At 52.6% G+C, this 26218-nt stretch overlaps 2 protein-coding genes across 18 annotated transcripts; one reads left to right on the top strand and one right to left on the bottom strand.

Annotated features, from left to right (window-relative positions):
• Positions 1-44: 44 nt before the first annotated feature.
• MRPS7 (mitochondrial ribosomal protein S7) lies at positions 45-3113 on the top strand. The gene is made up of 5 exons (XM_067714703.1): positions 45-178; positions 723-914; positions 1030-1093; positions 1460-1627; positions 2494-3113. Exons 1-5 carry the CDS (start codon positions 96-98, stop codon positions 2713-2715), a joined length of 729 nt encoding a protein of 242 aa, XP_067570804.1. The 5' UTR covers positions 45-95; the 3' UTR covers positions 2716-3113.
• MIF4GD (MIF4G domain containing) lies at positions 3018-26015 on the bottom strand. Of its 17 annotated transcripts, none has more exons than XM_067714687.1 (11): positions 25857-25953; positions 25297-25340; positions 21545-21714; positions 21208-21363; positions 19353-19523; positions 14599-14782; positions 5887-6018; positions 4892-5001; positions 4535-4690; positions 4351-4443; positions 3018-3779 (listed from the first exon to the last, which is right to left on the bottom strand). In XM_067714687.1, the coding sequence occupies exons 3-11, from the start codon at positions 21674-21676 to the stop codon at positions 3552-3554; spliced, it is 1362 nt and encodes a 453-aa protein (XP_067570788.1). In that variant the 5' UTR covers positions 21677-21714; positions 25297-25340; positions 25857-25953; the 3' UTR covers positions 3018-3551. The 17 variants fall into 17 exon arrangements, with proteins under 17 accessions (XP_067570788.1, XP_067570790.1, XP_067570787.1 ...); XM_067714689.1 differs by having other exon boundaries at positions 25775-25863; XM_067714686.1 differs by lacking the exon at positions 25297-25340 and having other exon boundaries at positions 25857-26015.
• Between the last annotated feature and the right edge of the window lie 203 nt (positions 26016-26218).

Raw genomic sequence — 26218 nt, 5'->3', positions numbered from 1 at the left:
CAGCGTTAGGACCCTTTAGAGCCTTTTCCCCGTCTTCCGTCACTCGCTCAGGCACGCCGAGGGCAGCCTCTCTAGGGTCCTCGTGGCCAGCCAAGATGGCTGCCTCCGCGGTGACGGCTGTGCGAGGGTGGTCGGGCTTGCTGCTGGGCGTGCGGAGTGTTGTCCTGAGGCTTCCAGGGTGAGAGGGCGGCGGGCAGCTGGGAGGCCGCTTGTGTCTTCACGGAGGGGCCTGCTGGGAAGGAAGGGGGAGCCACAGGCAGGCCTCGCGGGTTCCAGGAGAGAGCCTGGGGGCCGGGATATCTGAGTCTAAGCCTCTTGAACCAGCCGCGTGACTTTGAGTCAACCTGAAGGCTTAGTGACTGCTCCCAGCCCGAGGGCTTCTCACTTGGAACGGCAAGTGCGATCTTGGTAAAGAACTCAGAGGTGGGATTTTCTTTGCTGGGAGTTGGGGGGAGAGATGCATAGGCGGGTTGTCTATCCTCAGGTTCAGGAGCCTGTCCTTACCGTTGGCACTTGAAGAGCAGACTTTCTTGGCCTGTTTGGGGGAGGTCCTCCTACCTCTTGGGACAAGAAGCAGAAGTTTTGCGGTTCAGCTTTGGCTGGCGGTCTCCACGCTGCTCTCACTCGTCGGCGGACTGGCACACATGCCTGTCGTTAAGTCAAGCCTTTTCACTTGTGGAGTCAGCTTTTGCCCTTCTCTTCCTCTCCCCCCCGCCTCCCAGGCTAACCCAGGTGAGGTGGAGCCGCTATGGTCCTGAATACCAGGATCCCCAGATTGACAAGGGATATTTCCGCAAGCCCCTGGCCGCGCTGACTGAAGAGGAAAAGTATGAGAGGGAGCTCAGGAAGACTCAGGTTATCAAAGCTGCCCCTGCGACGAGAACAAGCTCTGTGTTTGAAGACCCAGTGATCAGGTTAGAAGGAAACAAATTTTTGTTCTGCGGAGTGGGACCGCACCAGGGAGGGTCTGCAGTAGGGGTTCCCTGATACAGCCCTGGCGCGCTAAACATGTTGCTTTTCTCATTGAAGTAAATTCACCAACATGATGATGAAAGGAGGAAACAAAATACTGGCCAGATCCCTCATGACACAGGTAACCAGTACCTCTTTCTCATCTTTGTTTTCCCCATAGCTTTGTACTTGGCTCTTTAATTTTAACATCAAAAATAATTCATTCTATACCTTCATTAAAATTAACTTTCATGTACTTATGTATGGAATGGGGGCTTTAAGGAAGTCCTGCAGGAGTCAACCACTGCCATTCCCTACCCCTATGTGACAAATCTTAGCCTGCTTTTTCTGTCCTAGTCCAGGATCTTTGTTTCAGAAGTGCTGAGGGAGTAGCTGTACAGCTACAGAAGAAGAAGAGAATGATGGGAGTAAGGGGCAAGGTCCTAGCTCAGCTGGGTTAAACTTTTAGGGAGCCTGGGGCAGCCTCTTCCACTGTATCCCTTTGCAGACTCTGGAAGCTGTGAAAAGGAAACAGTTTGAGAAGTACCACACTGCTTCTGCTGAGGAACAGGCAACCATTGAACGCAACCCTTACACCATCTTCCACCAAGCACTGAAAAACTGTGAGCCTGTGATTGGGCTGGTGTCCATCCTCAAGGGTGGCCATTTCTATCAGGTGAGTGGTCAGGGTGGGAAAGCACGGCTGGTCACGTGTGAAACAAGATGATGGGAGTGGGTAGAGTTGGGCCAAGGTTGATAGCTTTCTAAGGACTGGGGAGAGTCAGGATCAGCTCATCTGAGTCCCACAGTGTAAAGATTACAGGCAGAAGATGGAAGAAAGCAAAAAAAAACGTATCCAAGTGACCTCTTTTGAAGGCCCACCCTACCCCCCATTCTGTTCAGCATTCTGTGTTCTAAACTATAAGCTTCTCATGGTGAGGGACTGTGTTTGTATCTCATGTTTATACACCAGTGTCTGGTGTAGTGCTTGAGTGATGCTTCATCACCGTTTGCTGAACTGAACTGGGTGTCTCTATCATGCCATTTAATATTTCATCGTCATAATCCGGTGTTCGTGTCTTTCCTTTTTCAGTGTAAACTTCATAAGGGTAGAGACATTTTCATTAACGTCTGTGTCCCTAGGGTCGGCATGGTACCTGGCACATAGTGGGGGCCTGGCAAATGATTCTTGGACAAGAGGGTCTTCTTTCTAGGCACGCATGATCTGTGTTGGCTAAGTCATGCCCAGCTGACAGGGCTTTTCCCAGTGGTGCCTGTTATCAACTTGGCTGAGCTCCCTTTAGAGGTGAAAGAGGCCAGTACTCAAGGACTGTTTGCTCGATGAATGCCTGATGTCTGCTGCACCGAGGTCAGCCAGGGGTGAGAGAGGCTCCGAGGGGAAAAGACAGGCCCCCTCCTCAGCAGGCTTGCCAGGGCTGGCCCAGAGCAGACCTGTGGCTGCTTCTTAAGAGCTCTAGGAGGAGGGAGGCTGCAGTCCTGGCAAGTTCTTAGACTAACTTGCCCGTGTCCAATCTTGCCCAGGTCCCTGTGCCGCTAGCCGACCAGCGTCGCCGCTTCCTGGCCATGAAGTGGATGATTACTGAGTGTCGGGAGAAGAAGCACCGGCGGATGCTGATGCCGGAGAAGCTGTCCCAGGAGCTGCTGGAGGCTTTTCACAACCGGGGCCCTGTGATCAAGAGAAAGCACGACATGCACAAGATGGCCGAGGCCAACCGCGCGCTGGCCCACTACCGCTGGTGGTGACGGGCGGGCGGAGGGGCCGGGAGGAGCCCAGCACGCTGCTGTAGAAGCGGCATGCGCCACCGCCATGTTGCAAAATGCGTATACCTGCCTGTCAGGGGCAGGCGGGCCTCTTAAGAAGGGCGCAGCAGCACGTTTATTGCTTGTTAGTCCTTTCTCTGGGGGCTAGCACTCACTCTCCCTGCCCGTCTCCTTGCAAAGAGGGCACATATCAACTTAGATTTTCCCCAAGAAACTTAGGGCTCATCCAGCCCCTCTCTTCCTTCAGCTTGGGGTGGACCTTTGGGTGATACGAAAGGAAGCAGTTTTAGTATCAGGAAAAGTTTATTAGGAAATTCTCATCCTGAGCTGGTGTAGCATGTGATGTGGTATTGCCATTCATTAAAACCAACCGGAGGAAACGTGCTCGGTTCCAAAGTGGTCCTTGTACAAAATGTGTAAAAAGCAGTTTCTGGTGTGACTCTACTTCTCCCCCCACCAATGGCTCTGGGTACTCATTTTATAGATGGGGAAACTGAGGCACCACGATAGCTATTGTACCAAAGGTTACATAGTGCAGTGCTTGTCAGGAGTTGCCCTTCTTTGCCTGGCCCAGGTTGAAGGTGAGGGGAGAGAAACGCTGATGGGACCGTGGGGCAGGTGTGCTTGGTGTCTTCCCCAATCCTGGAATCGGAGTGAAGGTGCTCAGGGCGGGACCACCGCCTAAGTGGGAAACATCTCGGACGCTTTTGAAAGTCTGGAAGGGAAATAGTCTGGGAGAGGCGAAGACTCCACTGCCAGGTTGGGAGGTGGGTAGAAGAAAGGCCGGTGCTGCTGAGGAGGAGGCCTGATTTGGAGGCCTAGTCAGAGACCTCGCTATAGTAATACTTGTGCGCGGCCGGGGTCGTCTTCCAGCCAGCTGCCCGGAACTCGATGATCTCCAGCAGCAGCAGCTGGGCCAGGGAGCTGAGGCCGGTTGGGAGCAGGAAGCCATCCCGGATCAGGACAAAGAGCTCATCCATGCGCTGCCCATTCATCTTCTCCAGCTGCTCTCCGACCCGGTGCAGCTGCAGCACCAGGCAGTCCACCTGCAGGGGGCAGCAGGAGGTGACCCCGGGCAGGGCCCTCCATCACACAGAGCAGCTATTTACTGAGCGCTCGCGGTGCACCAGGCACCGGGCTTGGCCCTGTACACGTGTTTGCCCACTTCATCCTCACCCCACCCAGTGGGCGCTGTCCACGTCTTACATGAAAAGAAGCAAGTTCAGAGACTTGCTTAAGGTCTCTCACCTGGGCCAGGCTGCACTCAGGCCCTGTTTCCAAACTGCTTCTGAACCCCCCTTTCCTACCCCCTACCCCCAACCCTGGAGTGGTTTTGGGGTCATCTGTATCCACAGCTGGCTGATGCTCTCACCAGTCCTACCATAGGTTGGCTTTCCTACTCAAAACCTCTGAGCCGGGAGGTTTGGGCTGCGCTCTGTTCTGGATAGACTCCAGGCCTAGCAGCTTGCCCTGTAACTGTGACAGGCCTTAAATGCCCCCACCAGGCTCCTCCCCAGCAAGTGATGCCCTCGGAAGTCTCCACGAACAGTGGGCAGGCATTCTGAGTTAAGCCAGAGGCAGCCCACCTCCACAGCCTTCTGTGCTAGGGCCACCCACCTCCTCCTCCTTGCTCAGACTGTCGGGCTGGGCCAGCCGGAAGAGGCAGTCGTAGACAGGGTTCACCAGGGCCATCATGGGCATGTTGTTCACCTACGGGGGGAGAGCGTGGGCCAGAGCCCGGCTTAGTGGCACAGGAGACAGGCCGTCTGTGCCGCACAGGATGTGGCTGGCAGGGCCTCACCCTCAGGTAGTCAAAGATGTTGCAGATAAAGGTGACATAGCAGACCCAGCCCTGCAGGGAGCGGGCTCGAAGCTGCTCCCGAGCCTGGTACTCCTGCTGCAGCCGGTTGAGGAGTCCGCGGCGGAAGACACTCTGGCCTGCTTGCTTGCTCTCTGCCTGTGAGCCAGGGAAAGGGTGGTGAAGGGCAGTCACTGGGCAGTCGCAACTCCACCCAAGCTTCCAAGGCCGAGGACCCTGCTGTCCTCCTCTCTCGCCTCTGAGGCCAGCCCTTTGCATCTCTGCCCTGCTGGCCAGGCCTCTGCCCACTCCTGAAGCACCTTCCTCAAAGCGTCCCCTTCTCTACCAGCCCCACCCAACCTGAATGATGGCGTAGCACATGCGTCCTGCTTCCTTGCTGAATACACAGTCCTGCAGAGAATGGTCCACAATCACATTGGCCACTTTCTCCAAGTCCACGGCACCTGGATCTAGGGTAAAGACAGGTGGGGAGTCTAGAGCTGCTTAATTATCACGTTTGCCTCCACCTGCTTCTAAAGGAGTCAAGATATTCACAGAAGAGCAGTCCCATTATACGCTTCCATTTAAAGAGACCAGGAAACAGAGAGGAAACTACACACAGGAGCAGCTGCAGCCGTGAGCCTCCTGATGGCCCAATCAGAAGAAACAGGGAGGGTTGTGTGGCTGTTAGAGAATCAAAGAACGCTCGTTTTTTTAGGACACGTCTTTTCCTAGCCCTAGGCTGAGGCTGGAACACTGAATGCCAATGCCTTTGACAGCCATTTCACGGAAGAAAAGTGTTCTTATAATACACACACATGAACCCCTGACAAGAGCCGGCCAGGCAGGGCCTCCCCACAGACTCAGCTTGGCACGTGATGGGCACTGCTAATCGTTAGCTGAGTCAAACTTCTGTCCTGAAAGTGCTGCAAGAAGGCACTGGTCCAGGACAATTACTGTAGCTCCCCTGCCGAGCAGAACACTCCATCCTCTGTCCCACGTCAGGCAGCTCTGCACATTCAAGAGAGCTGGCTGCAGCAACGCACAAACCAGGTCCAGCGTAAGGACTTAAGGGGCAGGAATTGTGTTCTCTGTGCCTCACTCTCCTCTCATGGGCACCTAAACTTTAAAAAAAGGCTTTACAATCCGAGGGGGTGACTCTGATTCATACTGCCAAATACTGGCCTAAATGTAGCTTGTCTTCCAGTTCCAGAATTACGTTGCTGACTCCTATTCTGAGAAAGTGAAGGGAGAGGGCTGGGCAAAGCCAGGCGAAGGCTCGGTACTCCAGGCCTGGCCCCTTGGCCCCTCCTCTGTGGCTCTGGGCCCAGGCTCAGGGGGCTCCGCATGCTCACCTTTGAGGGCTGTCTTCAGCAGCTGCTGTGTCGCTGCATCAAAAGACTGCATTTTATACTCCTCTCTCCTGGGCTCCCCCATGACCATCCAGCTGCAGCAGCTCTTTCCGAGGTTGGGACTAATGACAGCACCTGGAGAGGAGAGGCAGCAGGAGAGGCCTCAGCTGTGGCGCACGGGGCCAGGGCTCCTAGCTCTCCCGGCCCGTGGCAGGACTGGCCAGTGCTTGAGACAGGTGCTCCTGGGCAGTCCATGGCATTCAGTGGTTGGCTGGGTGCCCGCCAAGCTTGGCTTCTGGTGGAGACTGGGCACCAGCCAGGCACCTGCTGCTCAATTAAAGAACCCCTGTAGCTTCTGGGATTACACAAGAGTAAAGAGATGAAGGGTGAATGCGTCTACCCTCCAGTCCCAGCAGCAGGCAGGGTTTTTCTCAGCTGACACCAAGGGGTGGGGTGAGGGTGGATATGTGGATATTAAACACTTCTCCTGCCTATATATAAGCCGACCTGGAAGCTGCTGGTCCAGCATGGCTCCTGGCGAATGAGAGGGCTAGGGTCTCCACGCTTCGGACAGCTCTGTCCCAGCAGGGGTCCAAGCCCCTCTCTGCAACCCTCTCCCTCCCTTTAGTCAGAGTCCTCGGCCCAGAAATCCCACTCCTCCTGCCCTCGGGGTGGGGCCGGCCAGAGGGCTGGGTGCAGAAGCGTCTCTGCTGCCCTGACTCCCCTCGTCCCGGCCAGCTTCTCCCCGGGACAGACTAATTAAACTGGCCTCTCGAGTGGCAGAAACTCGGCCCTGCCCGCTCAGGACTCCCTGAGAGTCCTGAGCTCCATTCTGGATCCTTCCTTAAGGAGAGGAGCGAGGTGACGTGTCCCCCAGAGGTGGTCCCCTTTGGAGTCCCCTCTCCGCACTCGGTGCCTCCCCCATGGCCAAAGGAGAGGACCTTAGGGGTCTCCAGACCCGGGCAGCTTCCCGAACGCCCTTCCCGTGGGCTGGAGAGTTGGCGGGAGCGCCGGGACCCACCTGCCAAGCCGGCGCCACGCCCGCGTGCCCGAAGGCCGCTCGAGGGGCATGCTGTGCGCGCCGCGCCTCCGCGGCGCTGCTGGCGCCTCGCCGCCGCTTAGGTCATTTCCTAGCGCGGTGGCGCGGCGGGACCCGGGGCGGAGGGGCGACGGGGCGGGGCCTGGGGCCGCCTCGCCAGCGCCACCTGCCGGAGCCCCGACGTCGCTGCCCTCGCCGCCCGGCCAGGCCTGCCCGAAGGTTCCTGGCACGGGGCCGCGCAGAACGCCCGCGACACTGCTTCCACCGCCCCTGTCCGCTCCTCACCCGGCTCTCCCACGGGCTATCCGGGACCACACCGGCTCCTCGGTACTGGGGTGGACCTGCTCCTCAGCCCGCATTAAGCCCTGGGTCTTGAGCGCTAACACTATCCCTCTCCGCGCCCCACGCTAGAGCTCAGGTTAAAACGGGGTCAGGGGACTGGCCCGGCCGCGCGGCGTGGGAGGGGCCTGCGGAGGGCGTGGTCCGCAGCCGGGCAGCGGGAGGGAGAAAGGTGGGAGGGCAGAGAAGAGGGCTGGAGGGGCAGGACTTAACAGGTGGTGGCCGTGTGCTCCCCACTCCCACCCCCTCCCCCCAAAGCGGAGAAGGCAGGGAGGTGGTAAGGGCTTTGAGGATCAAGTCCCACTAAGCCGCTCTCCTACTCCAAGTACAAACGATATTGGTAAAATAAGTTGAAAATCAATGGGCCAGCCCAAGAGAAAGGATCCCAGTTGCCAACTTGCGGCGCCCAAGGTGTTGGGAGCGACCCTGAGGTTGAGCAAGCCCCTGGCCCAGTCCGTCTTGGTCGGGACAAGACACTCCAGGGAAGTGTCTTGTCCCTGGAGGGACAAGGGGGTGAGGCGCGGGCCCAGCAGCCCAGACAGGGCCACCTCTGAGGTCAGCCCTGGGCTGCAGGAGAGCATACAGAAGAGGTTGGAAAAGAACCGTCTCGTCCCATCACTTAGACGAGAAGGAAGTGCTGACGGCGGTCTCCTGTACCCAAAGCTCGCTCCTCCTGTTCTAAGAGCTGCCAAAGCGGCCACCAGAAAATGAACGAGGAAGACAATCCCAGCTGCAGCAAAAGAAACCAGTGAGTGGGAGAGCTGAAGAGAACAAAGTTTACTTCAGTGGAATTTCACAAAAAATACATCCAGGCAGCTGCAAGCCTTGCCTGCCAAAAAACCTGTGGGTGTGGGAGCCCTCCAGCCACAGGTGAACCTTCTTAATCAGCGCCCAAGAGCAGGGAGGCTTCAGGATTATGGGGACCAGACACATCACAAAGCCCCAGACCAGGGACGAAACAGTAATGGTGAGAAAGGGCCCAGGATCCATGGGGACCGAGAGCCATGACACCCACCCAAGACCTGCTCAAAGGCTGGAGCCGGGGCTGAGGCGAGGTCAGGCTCTAAGTCCTGCACGGGGCTCCCCCTGCACAGCCAACCTCTCAGGCCAGGCTCCCCTGGGGTGGAAAGTGGTGGGTGTGTTCTGTAGATTTTCCTCCTCTCATACCCCTAACCGGGCCTCGATGGGTGTCTGTCGTGGGTTCCTGTGCCCTGACAACTCCCGGAGCACCAACTGTGCATGCAGCAGGCTGCCTGCACAACCCCCTCTTCCCGGGACCACAGAGGACGCACACGGCACCACGCCAGACCCAGCAGGAGCGCCCTGAGCGGGCAGCAGGTGCTCACTGGCCCAGCTGTAAGCTCCCACCCACCCAGGAGGGCTAGCCCAGCCCACAGGGAAAGAGGAGTGACCCCAGTAGACGGGAAAAGGGCTGCTGCCTTTACCGGCGCCCCCTCCCCGTCAGCACATCCCCCCACTGCCTGTGGGGCTGCTGGGGTCTGCTTTCCCTAGAGGCCCACGGGCTGCGACCAGCCTGTCCAGGGAGAGAACAGCCCGAGTGGTGCCTTTATAGACATGAAGATCTGAGCAGGGTGGAGTTTATAAAGTGACTGATTCAGCTGGGATTCTTCCCCCAGAGCTAGAAGCAAAGCTGCCTGAGGAATGCAACTGCTGAGAAAAGTAGAGTTTAGGGAAGGCAGGGATCCCTTCCCTCATACTTGGGGAGAAGGGATGTGATTTGGAAGGGAAGATGGAGGAGTCAGATAAGGAATGTGTTTTTAGTTTTAATGTCTATTAAATAACTGGTGGGAGTAAGAACCCAGGTGTGGGGACCAGACCCCTGTAAAGGACTGACCCCAGCCTCACACTCAAGCTGCGGCCCACCCAGACGCAGGAGAGTTCTCTGGGCAGCCGGAGCGAAGGCGTGCCGGAGGGCAGCTGTTGTCCTGAGTGTGCGCCACACAGAGGAGAAACGTCCAGCCCCTTCTGACTGGCGGGGCTAGGTCCCCGCAGACCAAGTCCTGCGTTCGCCCCGTGCTCTCCCGTGGAGAACCCCCTTTGCCCTTCTGGTGGAATCCAGGCTGCTGCCGACGGCTCTTCATGCCCAGGACAGCTGGCCTGGAGGGAGGGGCCGGGCAACACCTCTCAGTGCAACACGGGATGGTAGACCAAGCGTTCTTCACGAGGGCCCCTCCAGGGAAGGACTCAGGCCACCCTTCCTGCCCTCGAGGCTAGCTGTCTGCCTTCTTCACGTGGTGGAAGAGGTTACAGAAGAGCTCGTACCAGAAGAACACAAAGCCGGTGGAGAGGGCAGCCTTCAGCAGGCTGGGGGCCAGGCCTTTGAAGCAGCCCTGTGCACCCTCCTCTCGCAGCACCTGCCTGGCGCAATCCAGGAGGCCCTTGTAGCTTCGCACCTGGGGAGAGGAAGGTTCTCCAGTTGAGGAGAGAGGAGGTGATGGCAACATGGGTGTGAGCTCTGTTCTTTTGTCAACACAGAGCCTGGCACGTTCCAGCACCCAATAAATACTTGCTGGACAAAGGAATGAATGCAAAAAAGACAGAATAAGTTAACCTCATTCTTTCTCTTCCAACTGGGCTAATTCAGACTTAACAGATGAAGTGCCCGGAAATCAGCACTGGACAGAGCTCCTTCCTGCCCTGGAGGCTCCACTGACAGTGGCTCTTAAGGACCCAGAGAGAGCTCTGGACCCTCTTCCCAGGGGTGCCTCTGACTGTGCGCCCATCCCTCCTGGTCCCCCTTGGGCAGTAGATCTGAACCGGCCCCTCGTTAGCTCTGAGCCTGACCAGCGGCGCCAGCCTGGCCACCTCCAGTTGACCACAAACTGCTGCTAGACCCGTGTCCCCAGGGCACGGCTCTACTCAAGCCTCGCTCCCCTCCCAGAGCTCCAGTAACTCCCGATGATGATGATGACAATGATATTACAAAGAATCAAGTCCAAGCCCCACGGCGTGGTGTTCGGGGCGTTTCACCATTTGGCCTCAACTTCCCTCCCTGATCTGCCTTTCCCCACTGGTCCAGCCTCAGTGCCCGCACACCTCCAGCCATACCTGCTCACGCTAAAGCTCTGTGAGGAGCAGGGCCTCCCTTCTCTGTCTTGAGCTCTCACCAACTCTCCCTATCCAAATTCAAACCATCTTTTCAAGACAAGTTGGTAAAAGGAAGAAGGAGGTTATAAAACCTTGTGTGTAACCCCATTTTTGTTAAACATATGTTTATTTATGTAAAGGAATAAAACTACAACGCGGATGGACCTAGGTGGCGTTATGCTTAGTGAAATAAGTCAGAGAAAGACAAACAGTGTATGTTATCACTTTTATGTGGAATCTTAAAAATAAAACAAATGAATGGGGCTTCCCTGGTGGTGCAGTGGTTAAGAATCCGCCTGCCAATGCAGGGGACATGGGTTCGAGCCCTGGTCCGGGAAGATCCCACATGCCGCGGAGCAACTAAACCCGTGCGCCACCACTACTGAGCCTGCGCTCTAGAGCCCGCGAGCCACAACTACTGAGCCCATGTGCCACAACTACTGAAGCCTGTGTGCCTAGAGCCCGTGCTCCACAAGAGAAGCCACCGCAGTGAGAAGCCCACACACCACAATGAAGAGTAGCCCCTGCTCACTGCAACTGGAGAAAACTGGCGTGCAGCAACAAAGACCCAATGCAGACAAATATAAATAAATAAATAAATAACAAAACAAAACAAAAAAACAAATGAATGAATATAACAAAACAGAAACAGACTCACAGACATAGACAACAAACTAATGGTTACCAGTGGGGATAGGGAAGGGGGCAGGGGCAAGATAAGGGTAGGGAATTAAGAGGTACGAACTACTATGCAAAAAATAAATAAGCAACAAGCATATATTGTACAGCACAGGGAAATATAGCCATTATTTTATAATAACTTTAAATGGAATAAAATCTATAAAAATATTGAATCACTATGTTGTACACCTGAAACTAACATAATATTATAAATCAAGTGTACTTCAATAAAAGAAAGAAAGGAAGGAAGGAAGGAAGAAAGAAAGACTACAGGGACTTCCCTGGTGGTCCAGTGGTTAAGACTGCGCTTCTACTGCAGGGGGCGCGGGTTCGATCCCTGGTCGGGGAATTAAGATCCCACATGCCGCGTGGCCAAAAATGAAATAAAAATAAAAACGTTTAAAAAAAAGAATCTTTAAAAAAAGAAAGACTACAGCTAAAGGTTCTGTGTGATTATCTCTGCGTGGGTGGTGATGGATTTATTTATTTACTTACTTTAATAAATTTATTTATTTTTGGTTGCATTGGGTCTTTGTTGCTGTGCTCGGGTTTTCTCTCGTTGTGGCGAGCGGGGACGACTCTTTGTTGCGGTACAGATCAAACCTGGGCCATGGCAGTGAAAGCACCGTGCCCTAACCACTGGACCACCAGGTAATTCCTCTGAATGCTTTTTAAGAGCAGGCACTATGAGTGTGCCTTCTCCTGGGTCTTTAAACAGTGTCCAGTACACACAGGGCCTTGCTTGTGGCTTCGCTTGTGCTCAGGGGTCCCCAGTGTGAAATAAAATTCATATTTTATGGCAAGACAAGAAAAATTTAAACATAAAAATTCTTCTCTGCCCTTTGGCCTCCTCTCTCTCCACACTGTGCATTGTGCATTGACCAAACCCTCTCCCAGGAATACCTGCTCAACCATAGAGAGCAACATTCTCCCAGCATCAACAAGACAACTCCTTAAAAAGATAACATTCCTTCTTGATCTTGTAAGGGGTCACATGACCCACCACGATGTTGCTTAGAATTGGATTCTGTGAACTGTCAATAATACGTCATTTGGGGCTTCCTTGGTGGCAGTGGTTAAGAGTCCGCCTGCCAATGCAGGGGACATGGGTTCGAGCCCTGGTCCGGGAAGATCCCACATGCCGCGGAGCAACTAAGCCCGTGCACCACAATTACTGAGCCTACGCTCTAGAGCCCGCAAGCCGCAACTACCGAGCCCACGTGCCACAACTACTGAAGCCTGTGCACCTAGAGCCCATGCTCCGCAACAAGAGAAGCCACCACAATGAGAAGCCCGCGCACTGCAACGAAAAGTAGCCCCCGCCTGCCCCAACTAGAGAAAGCCCGTGTGCAGCAACGAAGACCCAATGCAGCCAAAAATAAATAAATAAATAAATTTATCTTAAAAAAAGTAATAATATGTCATTTGGGGCTTCCCTGGTGGCACAGTGTTAAGAATCCACCTGCCAATGCAGGGGACATGGGTTCAAGCCCTGGTCTGGAAAGATCCCACATGCCGCAGAGCAGCTAAGTCCATGTGCCACAACTACTGAGCCTGAGCTCTAGAGCCCGTGAGCCACAACTAATGATCCTGCCTGCCACAACTACTGAAGCCTAGAGCGCATGCTCCACATGTGTGAAGCATGCCTAGAGCCCGTGCTCCACAACAAGAGAAGCCACCGCAATGAGAAGCCTGCGCACCACGACAAAGGGTAGCCCCCACTCACTGCAACTAGAGGAAGACCCAACACAGCCAAAAAAACCCCCCAAAAACGTCATTTGATGCACAGCCCTTTGTCTCAAAAAACTTATATAAACTGTGTCTTAACTTCTAGCAGGTGGAATAGTTCTCAGAGCTTTCTGAGATGCTCTTCCCGGGTTATAATCCTCAAATTTGGCTGGAATAAAATTTTCCAATTCTTTCTTAGATCAACTGATTAATTTTTCATCAACACCGGGGACATGCAGGGGCTGAGAGGGCTATGGGGGCGAAAGCTGCCCAATGGACAGGAGCTGACCCAGTTCCTTCACGTGCCCAGTGAGGGGCTGGAATCAGAGCTCTCTGCAGAGGGACATCTCACCTGGCCAAAGGAGGCTCGGGCCTGCTCAAACCCTCCAACCTGAAGCCGCTTCTTGAAGAGGTCCAGGGGATACGTGAGGGTCTTGCTGATGACTCCAGCTCCACTGCCACAAAGCAGGTTTTTGAAGTTTCCTGAACCAGAGAAGTGGGATGGAGGGGAAATATGAGAGAAATGCAATCTAGGGTAAACTTCAAGGTTATACAGTCTAATCCTCGACCAGAAAACCCAAACCTACAAGCATCCTCGATCTTGGAAGAATTTAATCCAGGAGCGAGAGAACCAGACACAACCTCAGGAAGAATGACAACAGACAGGGCTTCCCTGGTGGCGCAGTGGTTAAGAATCTGCCTGCCAATTCAGGGGACATGGGTTCGGGCCCTGGTCCGGGAGGATCCCACGTGCCGCAGAGCAACTAAGCCCATGAGCCACAACTACTGAGCCTGTGCTCTAGAGCCCACGAGCTACAACTACTGAGCCCATGTGCCACAACTACTGAAGCCCATGTGCCTAGAGCCCGTGCTCTACAACAAAGAGAAGCCACTGCAATGAGAAGCCTGCGCACCGCAAGGAAGGGTAGCCCCCGCTCGCCTCAACTAGAGAAAGCCCGCACGCAACAACGAAGACACAACACAGCCATAAATAAATAAATAAATATTTTTAAAAAAGAACCAACGCAGCCAAAAAGTTAAAAAAAAAGAATCTGCCTGCCAATGCAGGGGACACAGTTTCAAGCCCGTGTCTGGGAAGATCCCACATGCCACGGAGCACCTAAGCCCGTGCGCCACAACTACTGAGCCTGCGCTCTAGAGCCCGCGAACCACAACTACTGAAGCCCGCACACCTAGAGCCCGTGCTCTGCAACAAGAGAAGCCACCGCAGTGAGACGCCCGCGCACCGCAACAAAGAGTAGCCCTCGCTCTCTGCAACTAGAGAAAGCCTGCACGCAGCAACGAAGACCCAACACAGCCAAAACTAAATAAATAAAAATTTTTAAAAAAGGAACGACAATGGACTGCTGATTGGACAGGCTGGTGGCAGAAGGGGTGTGCGCCTTTAACAGTAATCACCCCAGCTGGAGGCAGTAATGGCCTGCAGGCTCTGCCATGCGACTCAGTTCAAGGCTTGGGAGGGAACAGGATGCCCATCCCCCTCCCCAGAGTCCCCAAACGAAAACCAAACCAAACACATAAGCAAAACCAGGCTGTTTGCAAGTTGGACCTTTGACAAAAATGAAAACCATGACCAGTAGTTGGAAATAACAGTGGCAAGAGACGAAAGAAATAAAGTCATCTGTGAGTGAATGGATTTGTTTTGTTGGCTGTATTACAGAGCTGTGGGTTCAGAGATCTGTGGTGTCTTAGCTTCTGCAGGAAAACTTTATTTCCTACCTGATTCAGAAAGAGATGCTATGGTTTGGGAGTGGGGCGGAGTGGGACCCAGATTCCCTTTCCCATGAGGCCGGTCTCACCGTTTTTCTTTCCTTCGGCTGGCATGGCCCACTCATACGCGTGCTTCAAGGAGCTGTAGAAGGAGAACTGGAACCCAGCGTAGGGGAAGATGGCGATCAAGGTGGGGTTCAAGCCTTTGTAGAAGACCAAGGGGCCTTCGGTCCTGTACATGGTCACCACGGCGTTTCGCAGGGTTTTATAGACCTGGACACCACACATGCAATGATGAGTGACATCGTTTCAGCCCGAGAACCCAGCCCACCAGCTGTATTTCCCCTTGTCCAGAAACCAGCTACTAGGAGCATTACTTCTCCTGCCAGGAGAACAAAGAAAATGCTGGACAAAAATTCCAAGGGTGGGACTGTCTGGCAGCTCCCCTTCTAGCTATTTACATGACTGAGATATGCCAAGGAGTGCACAAAAGTATGCGGAACAGCAAAAGGTGTGAAGTCCACCCTTGGGTGATCGGTTGTATAAATTACGGCACACCTGTTCAAAAGAACATAGTGTAGCAATTACAACAGGAAGATGCAATCTAGATGATCGATAGGGAAGACTCCCCCAAATATACAGTTAAGTGAACCCAGCAGGACATGAAGAGCAGGCATAGTGTCTGTGGAGGAAACAAACTGTATGCAGAGACTATGCCCCACAAGGATACACAAGAAAGGAGGAACAGTAACGTTATTGCCACCACAGCGGGAAACGGGGACAGGGGAGGGATGGGGGAAGAGGGAGATTCACTATGACCATTTTATGCTATCTGGATTTTTTTGCCATATGCATATACTTAACCTTTCTGAAACCATCAGCAGGTGATCTTTACGCACGAAGAGCCACTGATTTTTTAGTACACTTCTATTTGGCATATATTCTTTGCAGTGGACCAGAGGGGCTGAATCTGCCTGGCTGTGGGTGCGGGAAGCACTGCACTGACAAGAGGGTGACCGAGGGGAAGTCTGTACTGAGCAGGGACAGTACACACTTGGCTCCCAGATGCTGGCAGCCACATCGAAGGCTTTCGCCCTGGGGACTTGCATGAAAGGGCCGGGCCTCAGAGGAAGGCCATCGGGCAACAAGCTGCCCACGTGCCAGAGTGCCACTCTGCTTTCTGTGTGCCCTCTTAACACCAAGCTGGCAGCCAAGAGTCACCAGACATTTGAGGAAAGCCTCCCCCAAAACAGAGGCCACAATGATTGATGAGGGGCAGGAGAAGTCATTGGGAAGGAAGAGACCGTATAGATACAGCAGAAGAAAACTACAGCAAAAATAAACCACCCACAAAATTTTAGCTAATATCCTGAGACCACAGAGAAGGCATCACCTTCATGATAAAAGCAGAGGGTCAGGGCTTCCCTGGTGGCACAGCGGTTGAGGGTCTGCCTGCCAATGCAGGGGACACGGGTTCGTGTCCCGGTCCGGGAAGATCCCACGTGCCGCAGAGCGACTGGGCCTGTGAGCCATGGCCGCTGAGCCTGCGTGTCCGGAGCCTATGCTCCGCAGCGGGAGAGGCCGCAACAGTGAGAGGCCCACGAACCGCAAAAAAAAAAAAAAAAAAAAAAAGGAGCCAACTACTCATGGGCACCCCACGGACACATCTCCAATGCATCTACCAGGTGAAGGGAGCCAACTCAAACGACTACACAGGGCATAATTCCATTTCTGTAACATTCTGGAAAAGGTAGAACTTCAGACAGAAAACAGACCAGTGGTTACTGAAGGCTGGAGGTGGGGAGGGACAAACTACAAAGGACAGGAGGAAATCAGGGGGTGATGGAACTTCTGTTTTATATCTTGATTGTGCTAGTGGTTACGTGACTGTACGCATTTGTCAAATGTCACAGAACTGTATGCTAAAAAGGGTGGATTTTACTGGGCAAGTTATGCTTTAATAAACCTGACTAAAACAAACAAACCAAAGACAGTTCTTAGGAACCAACATATGTTAGCAGACATTATTTAAACTCAATAGAGAGCCCAAATGATAAAAGTAAGGAAACCTCCCAGAATGGTAAATAAAAGATAAGTCAATCAGAGGATCAATCCAGGATGTCTAGTGTCCAACTGACATGAATTCCAGAAAGAAAAAGAAAAAAAGAGGGCAGGCAATTGTGAATAAATAATTCATGACCATTTTCCAGGCATGAAGAACATGTGTCCAGACTAAAGGGCCCAGGAAGTGCCCATCACAATGAATGAAAGAGACCCGCCCTGGGGCACTCCACTGGTAAATTTCTAGAATGCCAGGGATCAAGAAAAGATCCTGAGGGACTTCCCTGGTGGTCCAGTGGTTAAGACTCCACGCTTCCACTGCAGGGGGTGTGGGTTCGAGCCCTGGTTGGAGAACCAAGATCCCACGTGCCACATGGTGGGGCCACAGAAAAGTTAAAAAAAAAAAAAAAAAAAGATCCTGAAAGTTCCCAAGAGGGCGAAGTGGATGCCTTCATCTAAAGGGTTAGTCTTCAGGATGGTTCCGGACGCCTCTTCAGCAATACTGAGAGCTACCTAGAATTCTACACCCAGATCATCAGTTAAGTGCAAGGGGAAAATAAAGGCATTTTCTATCAGGCTTCTGTAAGGAAGCTATACCTCAGGATGTGCTCCACAAAATGAGGGACTAATCAAGAAAGAGGAGACATGGGCTCCTACGTGAGAATTCCTAAGAGAATAGCTGGCCATAGTCCTGGAGCAAACAGTCTAGATCGAAGCCATAGGGTGAAGGGTTCAAGGGTGGGGGGCTCTAGGAGGGGCTCCATAAAAACATGGGACTGATGACCACAGGCTCACCCTATCGGGAGATTGTTTGAAAGTGAATTTGTGATAAGCATGTAGAAAGCGAAACAAATAAAATACAAAGCAATTGCCAACTTCAGGAAAGACAAAAATACAAAAGAAAACATAATCATAATATATTTTGAGGCTCAGCAGAAACATTTACATAATCATAACAGCATAAACACTGAGTACTGATTTAGCCAAAAATCTATTAATCAGTTGTACTGCACTCAGGTGAGGAAGCACAAGCACACCCAAGGGTGATGGTAAAAGAGTTAAATCCTCATCTTCCATAGTAGTAGTCAGTAGTTAATGTCTATAATTTAAAACTGAGAAGGAAAGGAAGAAAGAGAAAGAGCATGTTACTTTGAATTAGGAAGTAAATTACGGAAGAAGCACACAAATATTAAAAGTGGTTGCCTCTGGGGAGTAGAATCAGGGGGGCGGCTGGTGTTTTTTCATTATAGTTCCTGAAGAACTATCTGTCTTTTTAACCTTTATACACTTTATAGGTTATTTATTTATTTATTTATTTATTTATGGCTGTGTTTGGTCTTCGTTGCTGTGCGCGGGCTTTCTCTAGTTGCGGCGAGTGGGGGCTACTCTTCACTGCGGTGCGCGGGCTTCTCATTGCGGGCTCCTCTTTTTGCGGAGCACGGGCTGTAGGCAAGCGGGCTTCAGTAGTTGTGGTGCACGGGCTCAGCAGTTGTGGCTCGCGGGCTCTAGAGAGCAGACTCAGTAGTTGCGGCGCACGGGCTCAGTTGCTCCATGGCATGTGGGATCTTCCCGGACCAGCGCTCGAACCCATGTCCCCTGCATTGGCAGGTGGATTCTTAACCACTGCGCCACCAGGGAAGCCCAGGTTATTGATTTTTTTAAGAAATGTGAGGATTTACACTATGGATGCTACTAGTCTAAACAAGGTGGAGAGTTTTGCAATTTTTAAATAAATCTTTTCCCCTCACTTTCACACACAATTTTCCAGCCATTCCAGAATCAGAATCCAACATCTCAATTGGCTAAGCCTAAGAAGAAGTATGCTATTCTTTTCTTAATGATGTTTTCCCTTTTTTCTTCTCATAGACTTGTACTAAAGGTTGGAAAGTAACAGAAGAGGATAATAGCACACGCAGAACAGGGAACCTGAAGGACTGTCACCAGCCATTCTCTTCATCCCAGCAGCCACCATGTTGCTGAGGTCTGTTCCCTCTATAAACATCCTTCCCCTCCATTTCTCTACTCCATTCCTAGGACCCCTCATCTCATTTCTCCACCAGGGCAGTCACCCCAAACCTCTATTTTCCACTGCAGTGTCACACAGAGTGACCCAGCTCTCATGCCCCAGTCGTTTTCTTCTAGAATGTTCCTGGGGCACTTTGCATTTCTGAACCAAAAAATTTATCAGAATGTCTCCTAAACAAAAGAGGTCCCCCAACCCAGGATCTCCACCCCAGGCAACACAAAAAACTGGCACAGCTGAAACCACAGTTATTCTTAGCTGGTCCCAGATCAAATTCTTAAGCAAAACGTCATTCCCCATCAACAGTATCCTAAGCTATTCTTATATATGTCCAAGAAACAGAGATTATGGTGGGCGGAGGGGGAATGGGGCATCTATTTGAGGGTTTAATCCCTTGCTTTCACTCAGTCAGTTCTTCCTTGAGTCTGACTCAATGATCCCATTTCCTCCAATCCATTCTTTCTGGAAACCAAAACCTCCCTCCCAATAATACAGCGATAGAATCTCAAGTCTCACTTTCCCAGATGCCTTCCCCGTCCCGATTTGGTATTTGCTCTGTTTCCCCTGCAGGTTCTGTGTCCCCCGTGAGGTTGTGAGCACCTTGCCTGGTGCCAAGCACCATCACGGGTTTCAGGAACAGGCTGAAGGATGGCCTGAAAACCCCAGGTCCCCCCGGCTTTGTTCCCTCTAAGGAAAACAGCCCCCACCCTGGGACGCCCTTCGTATCTTGGGCGCCCCTTCTCTGGCCTGGCCACTCACCCTGGGCTCACCCTGCGCTGCAAAGCGGGTGCGTAGCACGTCCACAGGATGTACGGCGAGGGTGGCCACACAGGCAGACAGGCCGCCACACACAAAATGCACGGAGAAGTCTCGGGCGTCGCGCACGCTGGCCCTGTGCACCAGCTCGGTGAGCACTTCAAACGACAAAAACTGCAAGAGTGTGTGACAGTGTCATGGAAAACACCCCCCGAATGCACCCGTGACCCAGGCGGGGCCTATCCTAGGGACCAGGAGATACTCTTCTTGAGTAGGGTCAGAATACAATAAACGTGTAACTGTGCAAAGCTCAGATGCCCTTTCATACTCTGAGCAGAGCCAAATACCCAAGGGTTAAGAGAATATATGAGAAAATTTTTATATCAGAAAATTCTACTTGGGGGACCTCCCTGGTGATCCAGTGGCTAAGATTCCGCACTCCCAGTGCAGGGAGCCCAGGTTCAACCCCTAGTCAGGGAACTAGATCCCACATGCTGCAACTAAAAAAAAAAGATCCTGCATGCTGCAACTAAGACCCCGACGCACCAAATAAATAAATAAATATTTAAAAAAAAAAAAGGCTTCCCTGGTGGCGCAGCGGGAATTCCCTGGCAAAAAAAGGGAATTCCCTGGCAGTCCAGCGGTTAGGACTTGGTGCTCTCACTGCCGTGGCCCTGGGTTCAATCCCTGGTCGGGGAACCACGATCCCACAAGCTGCGCAGCGCGGCCAAAAAAAAAAAAAAAAAGAATAAAAAAGAAAATTCTACTCATCACTTAGTTTTCTGAGAACAGGCAAAAGATGGCCATTATCTGACTCTAGGCTGGGGACCCCTTTAATGCAGCTGGCAGCGGCCCTGTTTGAGAAACATTCTGCCCTGGAGCTGAAATTCTGTTGGGAGAATTCCACATATTCCATATTCTGTGGTGTAAGCCCTCCTTGGGCTCAGATCCTTCTCCAGCCAACTCAAGATGGCTCGGGGTCCTGAGAGCACATGTTGCTGCATTTATCCATCAGGATGCAGCACCTGTGTGCTGGGCACAGAGATGGCGCGGCAGGTGCATGTGACCTGAGCAATCACTGTGATGTCATACGTAGAGCAGGCAGGGACTGCTCTGCCACTTTCTAGCTAGTGACGTTGGTTGGACTCATTACTTAAGCTCTCTCTGCCTCAGTCTTCTCATCTGTAAAATAAGGATGACAACAGAACCTACCAGAGGACTGTCGTAAGGTGTCAGATGTGAAGTGCTTCACCCGGGGCCTGGCCCCCTACGAGCACTGTGCGGGGTTGGCTATTTCCATCACCACTACCGTACGGCTACAGACTAGATGCCATGGGGTAAACTGGCGCTCAGCTGAACAAACTCGTGAGCAAGAGTCAAGAAGCCTGGATCCTAATCCTAGCCTCACCACCTACAAGCTGTGTGGCCTCAGGCAGCTCACTCAACCTCTCTGCGACCCACACAACACCTGCTCCACCTTCCTCACAGTGCTGTTAGGAAGTTCAAAGGATGCACAGACGTGAATAATGCTATTTTGAAAAATGAAAAGCATTTGTATTGCCATTTGCTAAGCCCCTCTGGGCTGGGTGTCAAGACAGTATCCTAGGTGCAGCACCTCATATTCAGTGGGTGCTAAGTCTCCAGGGTTGGGGGACGTGGGGAAGGGGATGCCTGTAGTACAGCTCAGTCTGACTATGTCTTCAATTTGTCAGGTAGTTTCCCAGCCAAGATGAGTGAGCAGTGTGTGACCGCCTCCTGCTGCCCTACCCCGGGCAGCCCAGGTACACGCCTCACCACCCTGGGCTCCCCCATTGGGCAATGTGACCCCAGGGGCCTGGCCGCTTCCCCTGCCACCTACTTGGACAGCTCCATAGCCTATGGAGAGAAGCTGGGCTGGGATGTGTCCTTTCCAGAATGCTGTTGGGCCCTCCTCTTGCAAAATCTGTCTCCCAGCCTGCAGGATCCCGTGGTATTTCGCGTTGGGGTCACTGCGAGAAAGGCGCTCAATCTGAAGCTGGGAATCAAGATGAGAATGGTCAGGATGATGGCGGAGGGGCGAGGAGGAATTTCAGAGACGGTAACAAAGGCAACAAGGTGCTTCTCCTTGACAAAACTGCAAGCTCTAGGAACTGCTTTGGCAAAAAAGAGTGAACTTGTCCTCTGGCCCGTTACACAGAAAAAGGGGAAAAGGGTACCTGGAAGCGGATCTTGATGACATCCAAGGGGCTGATCAGCACCCGAGTGACAAGTCCAGACACAGACCCAGCCACGGCCACCTCGAGATTGGAGACATTCCTGCCGTCTGCTCTGGGGTCATAGCCCACCATCCCTGCCTGTGGCCCATACAACGTCCATCAGCTTCAGGCTAAATGCAAGAGACAGGAGTAAATACCAGAGCACGGTCTTAGGGCCCCGGCTCACACGTCACTCCTCAGGGCGTCCTCCCGGACCGGCCCCCAGAGCAGCGCCCACACCCCTTTTCTCTCCTTGTCCTGCTTTATTCTATTTTAGAGCATTTACATGCCAGACATTGACTCCATACGTTTGTTTCTTGTCTCTCTCCCCCATTAGAATTCGAGCCCATGAAAACAGGGCGTTGGTCTCATTCATCCATCCCTGTAACTCCAGTGCCCGGAAGAGAGCCCACCACGGTAACTGCTCATTAATATGGACTGAATGAACAGGCTTGGTAGGAAACAGTTCACTTCCAGAGATCAGCTGGCTTTCCAAGACACCTGGTTTTATGGCCAGCTCCTGACTGAGGCGAAATCCCAGGCTGCGTTAGCGTGAGGGCAGAGCCTCAAGCTGAGCGCAGAGGGGGAACCTCAGACACACGGACTCCAGGAACGGGGCCTGGGATTCTCTAACAAGCCGCCATGATCCAAAGGGCCCTGAGCCCTTCAGCATCTCCCTTCGCCATTCTTTGCACACACCGGAGGCCCGCCCACAGCAGTGGAGCTGAGTTACGCTGCAAAATGATACAGGCCCAACTCTTCAACCTCACCCTGGACCACGGTTCAGTCTCTTCAGCCAGGGTGGGCTCAGTGCTTCTGAGCAGTTCCTAGAAAATGCTGTTTATGTTCCTATCTACCGGCCCATCCCTGGACCTACCGTTCCCATGTCTGAAATGCAGCCTCACTCTTCCCTAGACTGGTTCCTCTCACCTTCCAGGGCTCAGCTAAAGAGCATCCCCTCCAGAAGATGTACTCATGTCCTTTCTAGCATTCACAGCACTTGTTAAGGTGCTGTCCTCCCCGCCCACAGGAGGTAGGCTCCATACAGGTAGAGACAGCCTTGTTACAGTGGTATCTCCAGAGACCAGCACGGTGCCTGGCATGCCCCAAAGGCTCTAAAAACAATGACTGAATAAATGATTAAAAACCAAGTAACTGGGACTTCCCTGGCGGTGCAGTGGTTAAGGCTCCACGCTTCTACTGCAGGGGGCACGTTCGATCCCTGGTTGGGGAACTAAGATCCCGCATGCCATGCAGTATGGCCAAAAAACCCCAAAAATCGAATTCCATTTTTATCTAGAGCCGATCTCAACACTAATGACATTCTAGAATGAAGAATTCTTTGTAGTTGGGGGCTGTCCTGAGCACTGTAGGATGTTTAGCAGTACCCCTGGTCTCTACCCGCCAGATGCCAGTATCCCCACGCTCCCCTTGTGACAATCAAAAATGTCTCCAGACATTGACAAATGCCTCCTGGGGTTCAAAACTGCCCCTGATTGAGAACCACTGTTCTAGAGAAATACTGGAATGTGTGTGTAAGATGTCATGCATTGCATCACTATTTATAAAACTGGATATAGTGCAAATGATTATAAATAGAGGGACAGACACGAAGTCACCTCCATGCAATAGGATACCATGCGGCCATTAAAAGAATGAGCGGACTTCCCTGGTGGCGCAGTGGTTAAGAATCCACCTGCCAATGCAGGGGACACAGGTTTGACCCCTGGGCGGGGAAGATCTCACATGACGCGGAGCCCATGCGCCACAACTACTGAGCCTGAGCTCTAGAATCCTCAAGCCACAACTACTGAAGCCTGTGTGCCCTAGAGCCCACGTGTCATAACTACTGAGCCCACATGCTGCGACTACTGAAGCCTGCGCACCTAGAACCCGTGCTCCACAACAAGAAAAGACACAGCAATGAGAAGCCTGCGCACCGTAACGAAGAGTAGCCCCCGCTTGCCACAATAGAGAAAGCCCGCGTGCAGCAACGAAGACCCAACACAGTCAAAAATAAAAAAAGATTAAAAAAAAAAAAGAATGAGCCAGAGCTAAACACACACTGGAAAAGACGTCCACAATTGACTAAAACATGAAAAAAGCAGGTGTCAGAGCTGTATGTCTAGTGTAACCCCACGTTTGCAAAAGAAAAACAGCAAGACCTACATACACCCTCAACAGTCGTATAAAGCATAGCAGGAAAGTCTAAAGGACACACACATCAACAGGTTGGTAAGGTTACCTTTGGGGGTAGGGTTGGCAAGGGAAGAGGGAAGGCAGATCTCCTCCCCCCTACTTTATTTTTTTTCCATGCCTCGTGGCATATGGGATCTTAGTTCCCCAACCAGGGATAGAACCCGGGCCCCCTGCAGTGGAAGCACCGCGTCCGAACCACCAGACCACCAGGAAATTCCCTCCCTTTTTCTTTACACAATTCTACGTTGCTTGAATTCATTATGGCCCCCCCAAACCCCAATTAAAAGTAAACATAAAATGATTTTCGAAGAGACCTCAGAATTAACCTAGTTCTTGAATACCTTTAGTAACAAGGAAATCAGGGCCCACACAGTGACACCTTCACCCCATTGTTTCGTTTTCTCCTCTCACCTTCCCTGGAACTCTGTCTGCACCAATACCTCAGCCCCACTGAAACTTTTCTGAAACTACCTCACTTTTCTGAAACTACCTCACTTTTCTGAAACTACCAAAATAGCACTCCAATCCATCCTTAAAATTAACAAGACATTTCCATGGGGCTCGATCAGCAAAGTATTGTAAAATAACATTTATTGAAAGTCTAATGGGCGAATTCCCTGGCGGTCCAGTGGTTAGACTCGGCACTTTCACTGCTGGGGCCTAGGTTCGATCACTGGTCAGGGAACTAAGATCCTGCAAACCACACAGCACAGCCATAAAAAAAAGAGAGAGAGAAAAAAGTCTAATGGTATGAAATCTCCCGACTCCTGCCAGGAATTTGCCCATTCTCCCCAGACTTCTCCCCAGTAGTTCCCCAGTAACGTCTCCCCAGACCCTCAAAGGAGGAGATCTCGACTTTCCCATCAACTTCTCTGTGACATTAACTCAAGCTGCTACTCCCCAGGCACCTGTGAGGAGCAGTTTAAACGTGAGGCAAGTAACTGAGAGGCAAAGCCTCTCCGGAGGTTGCCCAGAGACTGTTCAGGTCACACTGAGCAGTGTCAGATCCCTACTGTCAGGGAGGGAAGGAGGCACTTCTACAAATAAGCAGCTCTGCATAGCTGGACATAACCTTAAACCTCAGATCAAGAAGCCTGAGTCAAAATTCTGTCTCTCTCGGGCTTCCCAGGTGGCACAGTGGTTGAGAGTCCGCCTGCCGATGCAGGGGACACGGGTTCGAGCCCCAGTCCGGGAGGATCCCACGTGCCGCGGAGCGGCTGGGCCCGTGAGCCATGGCCGCTGAGCCTGCGCGTCCGGATCCTGTGGCCCGCAACGGGAGAGGCCACAACAGTGAGAGGCCCGCGTACCGCAAAAAAAAAAAATCCTGTCTTGTCTCTCTCATGTACCTTGGGCAGCTTTTTCTTCTGGAAAATGAGAATGATGGCGGCCCTGCCTAGCTGGATTCCTGGGAGGATCACACGAGATACTACTATATGTGATAAGCTCTGTCAAAAAGGTAAAAGTCTTTATACACGTGAAAGGTCTTGTTAAATATAATTCAGTAGTGGCCTTACTTTTTCTGCGTGTTCAAAATTTCCTTCTTGTACCAAAAAACCATCTAAAGAGACAAAATAAACATGAAATATGATTATATGCATGATATAATAAAGTACCCAGAAGATGGGGGCCGCTGGTGTGAGTGGCAGGGCGGCTGGGGTGTGTGTGTATATGAGTCTGCCGTGCCACCCCTGTTTTTACTGCGTAAGTCCCTGGTGTTCAGGTATGCAGGTGCCCCGCGGTGAGCGTGTGTGCCCGTGAGCCCACGTGCTCAGCTGAGGGTCTCTGCAGATGTCTCCGCGTGTGGACACAAGTGTCCACGTGTGCTCCAGGGCGTGTTTTTTCTCCCCGAGTCCGAGAAAACGCCCACAAGGTGGGCACCCCCATGTACAGGTGCCCCGGGTGTGTCCAAGGTTTTGCTTCCTGCGTCCCTGAAGATGCTTCTCAGATCAGACGCGACACGTGTGCGTACAGTCCCCGCCCCCGCGTAAGTACCTGCGCGTGTAGGCGCCCCCGGGCAGCGGGGGTGCAGCTCCCCGAGCTGAGTGCCAGGAGGGCGGAGAAAGAGGTCACTCACCCGGCTCCAAAGGCGCGGCCCGGTTCCCCGAACTCTTCTCTCCCTCCCTCCTCACGCAGTCTAACGGCAAAACTTCACTGCGCTTGGCAGTAACTGACGGGCTTGTGAGCCAATCACCGCGCAGCTTCCGACAGACGCTGGACCAACGGTTGTACAGTAGTCACCCGACCAACGCCTATTGTAAGGGGTTGCTGGGTAATGTAGTCCTCCGCTACTGAGGCCGTCCCCTTACGAGGCGCAGAGCCTCCTGGGAGATGTAGTCCCTCGACGCGCGTATGCGCACATGTTACCCACGCGTTGAAAGGAGGAGGGTCCCGAAGCCAGGCTGCGCCGTTGGAGGTAGCCGCGCTGAGTGGCGTGTG

Source organism: Pseudorca crassidens, chromosome 19, assembly GCF_039906515.1.
Source record: "Pseudorca crassidens isolate mPseCra1 chromosome 19, mPseCra1.hap1, whole genome shotgun sequence".
Taxonomy (NCBI): domain Eukaryota; kingdom Metazoa; phylum Chordata; class Mammalia; order Artiodactyla; family Delphinidae; genus Pseudorca; species Pseudorca crassidens.
Note: the sequence above shows the minus strand (reverse complement) of the source record. Positions and strands in the feature narration are given on the sequence as shown.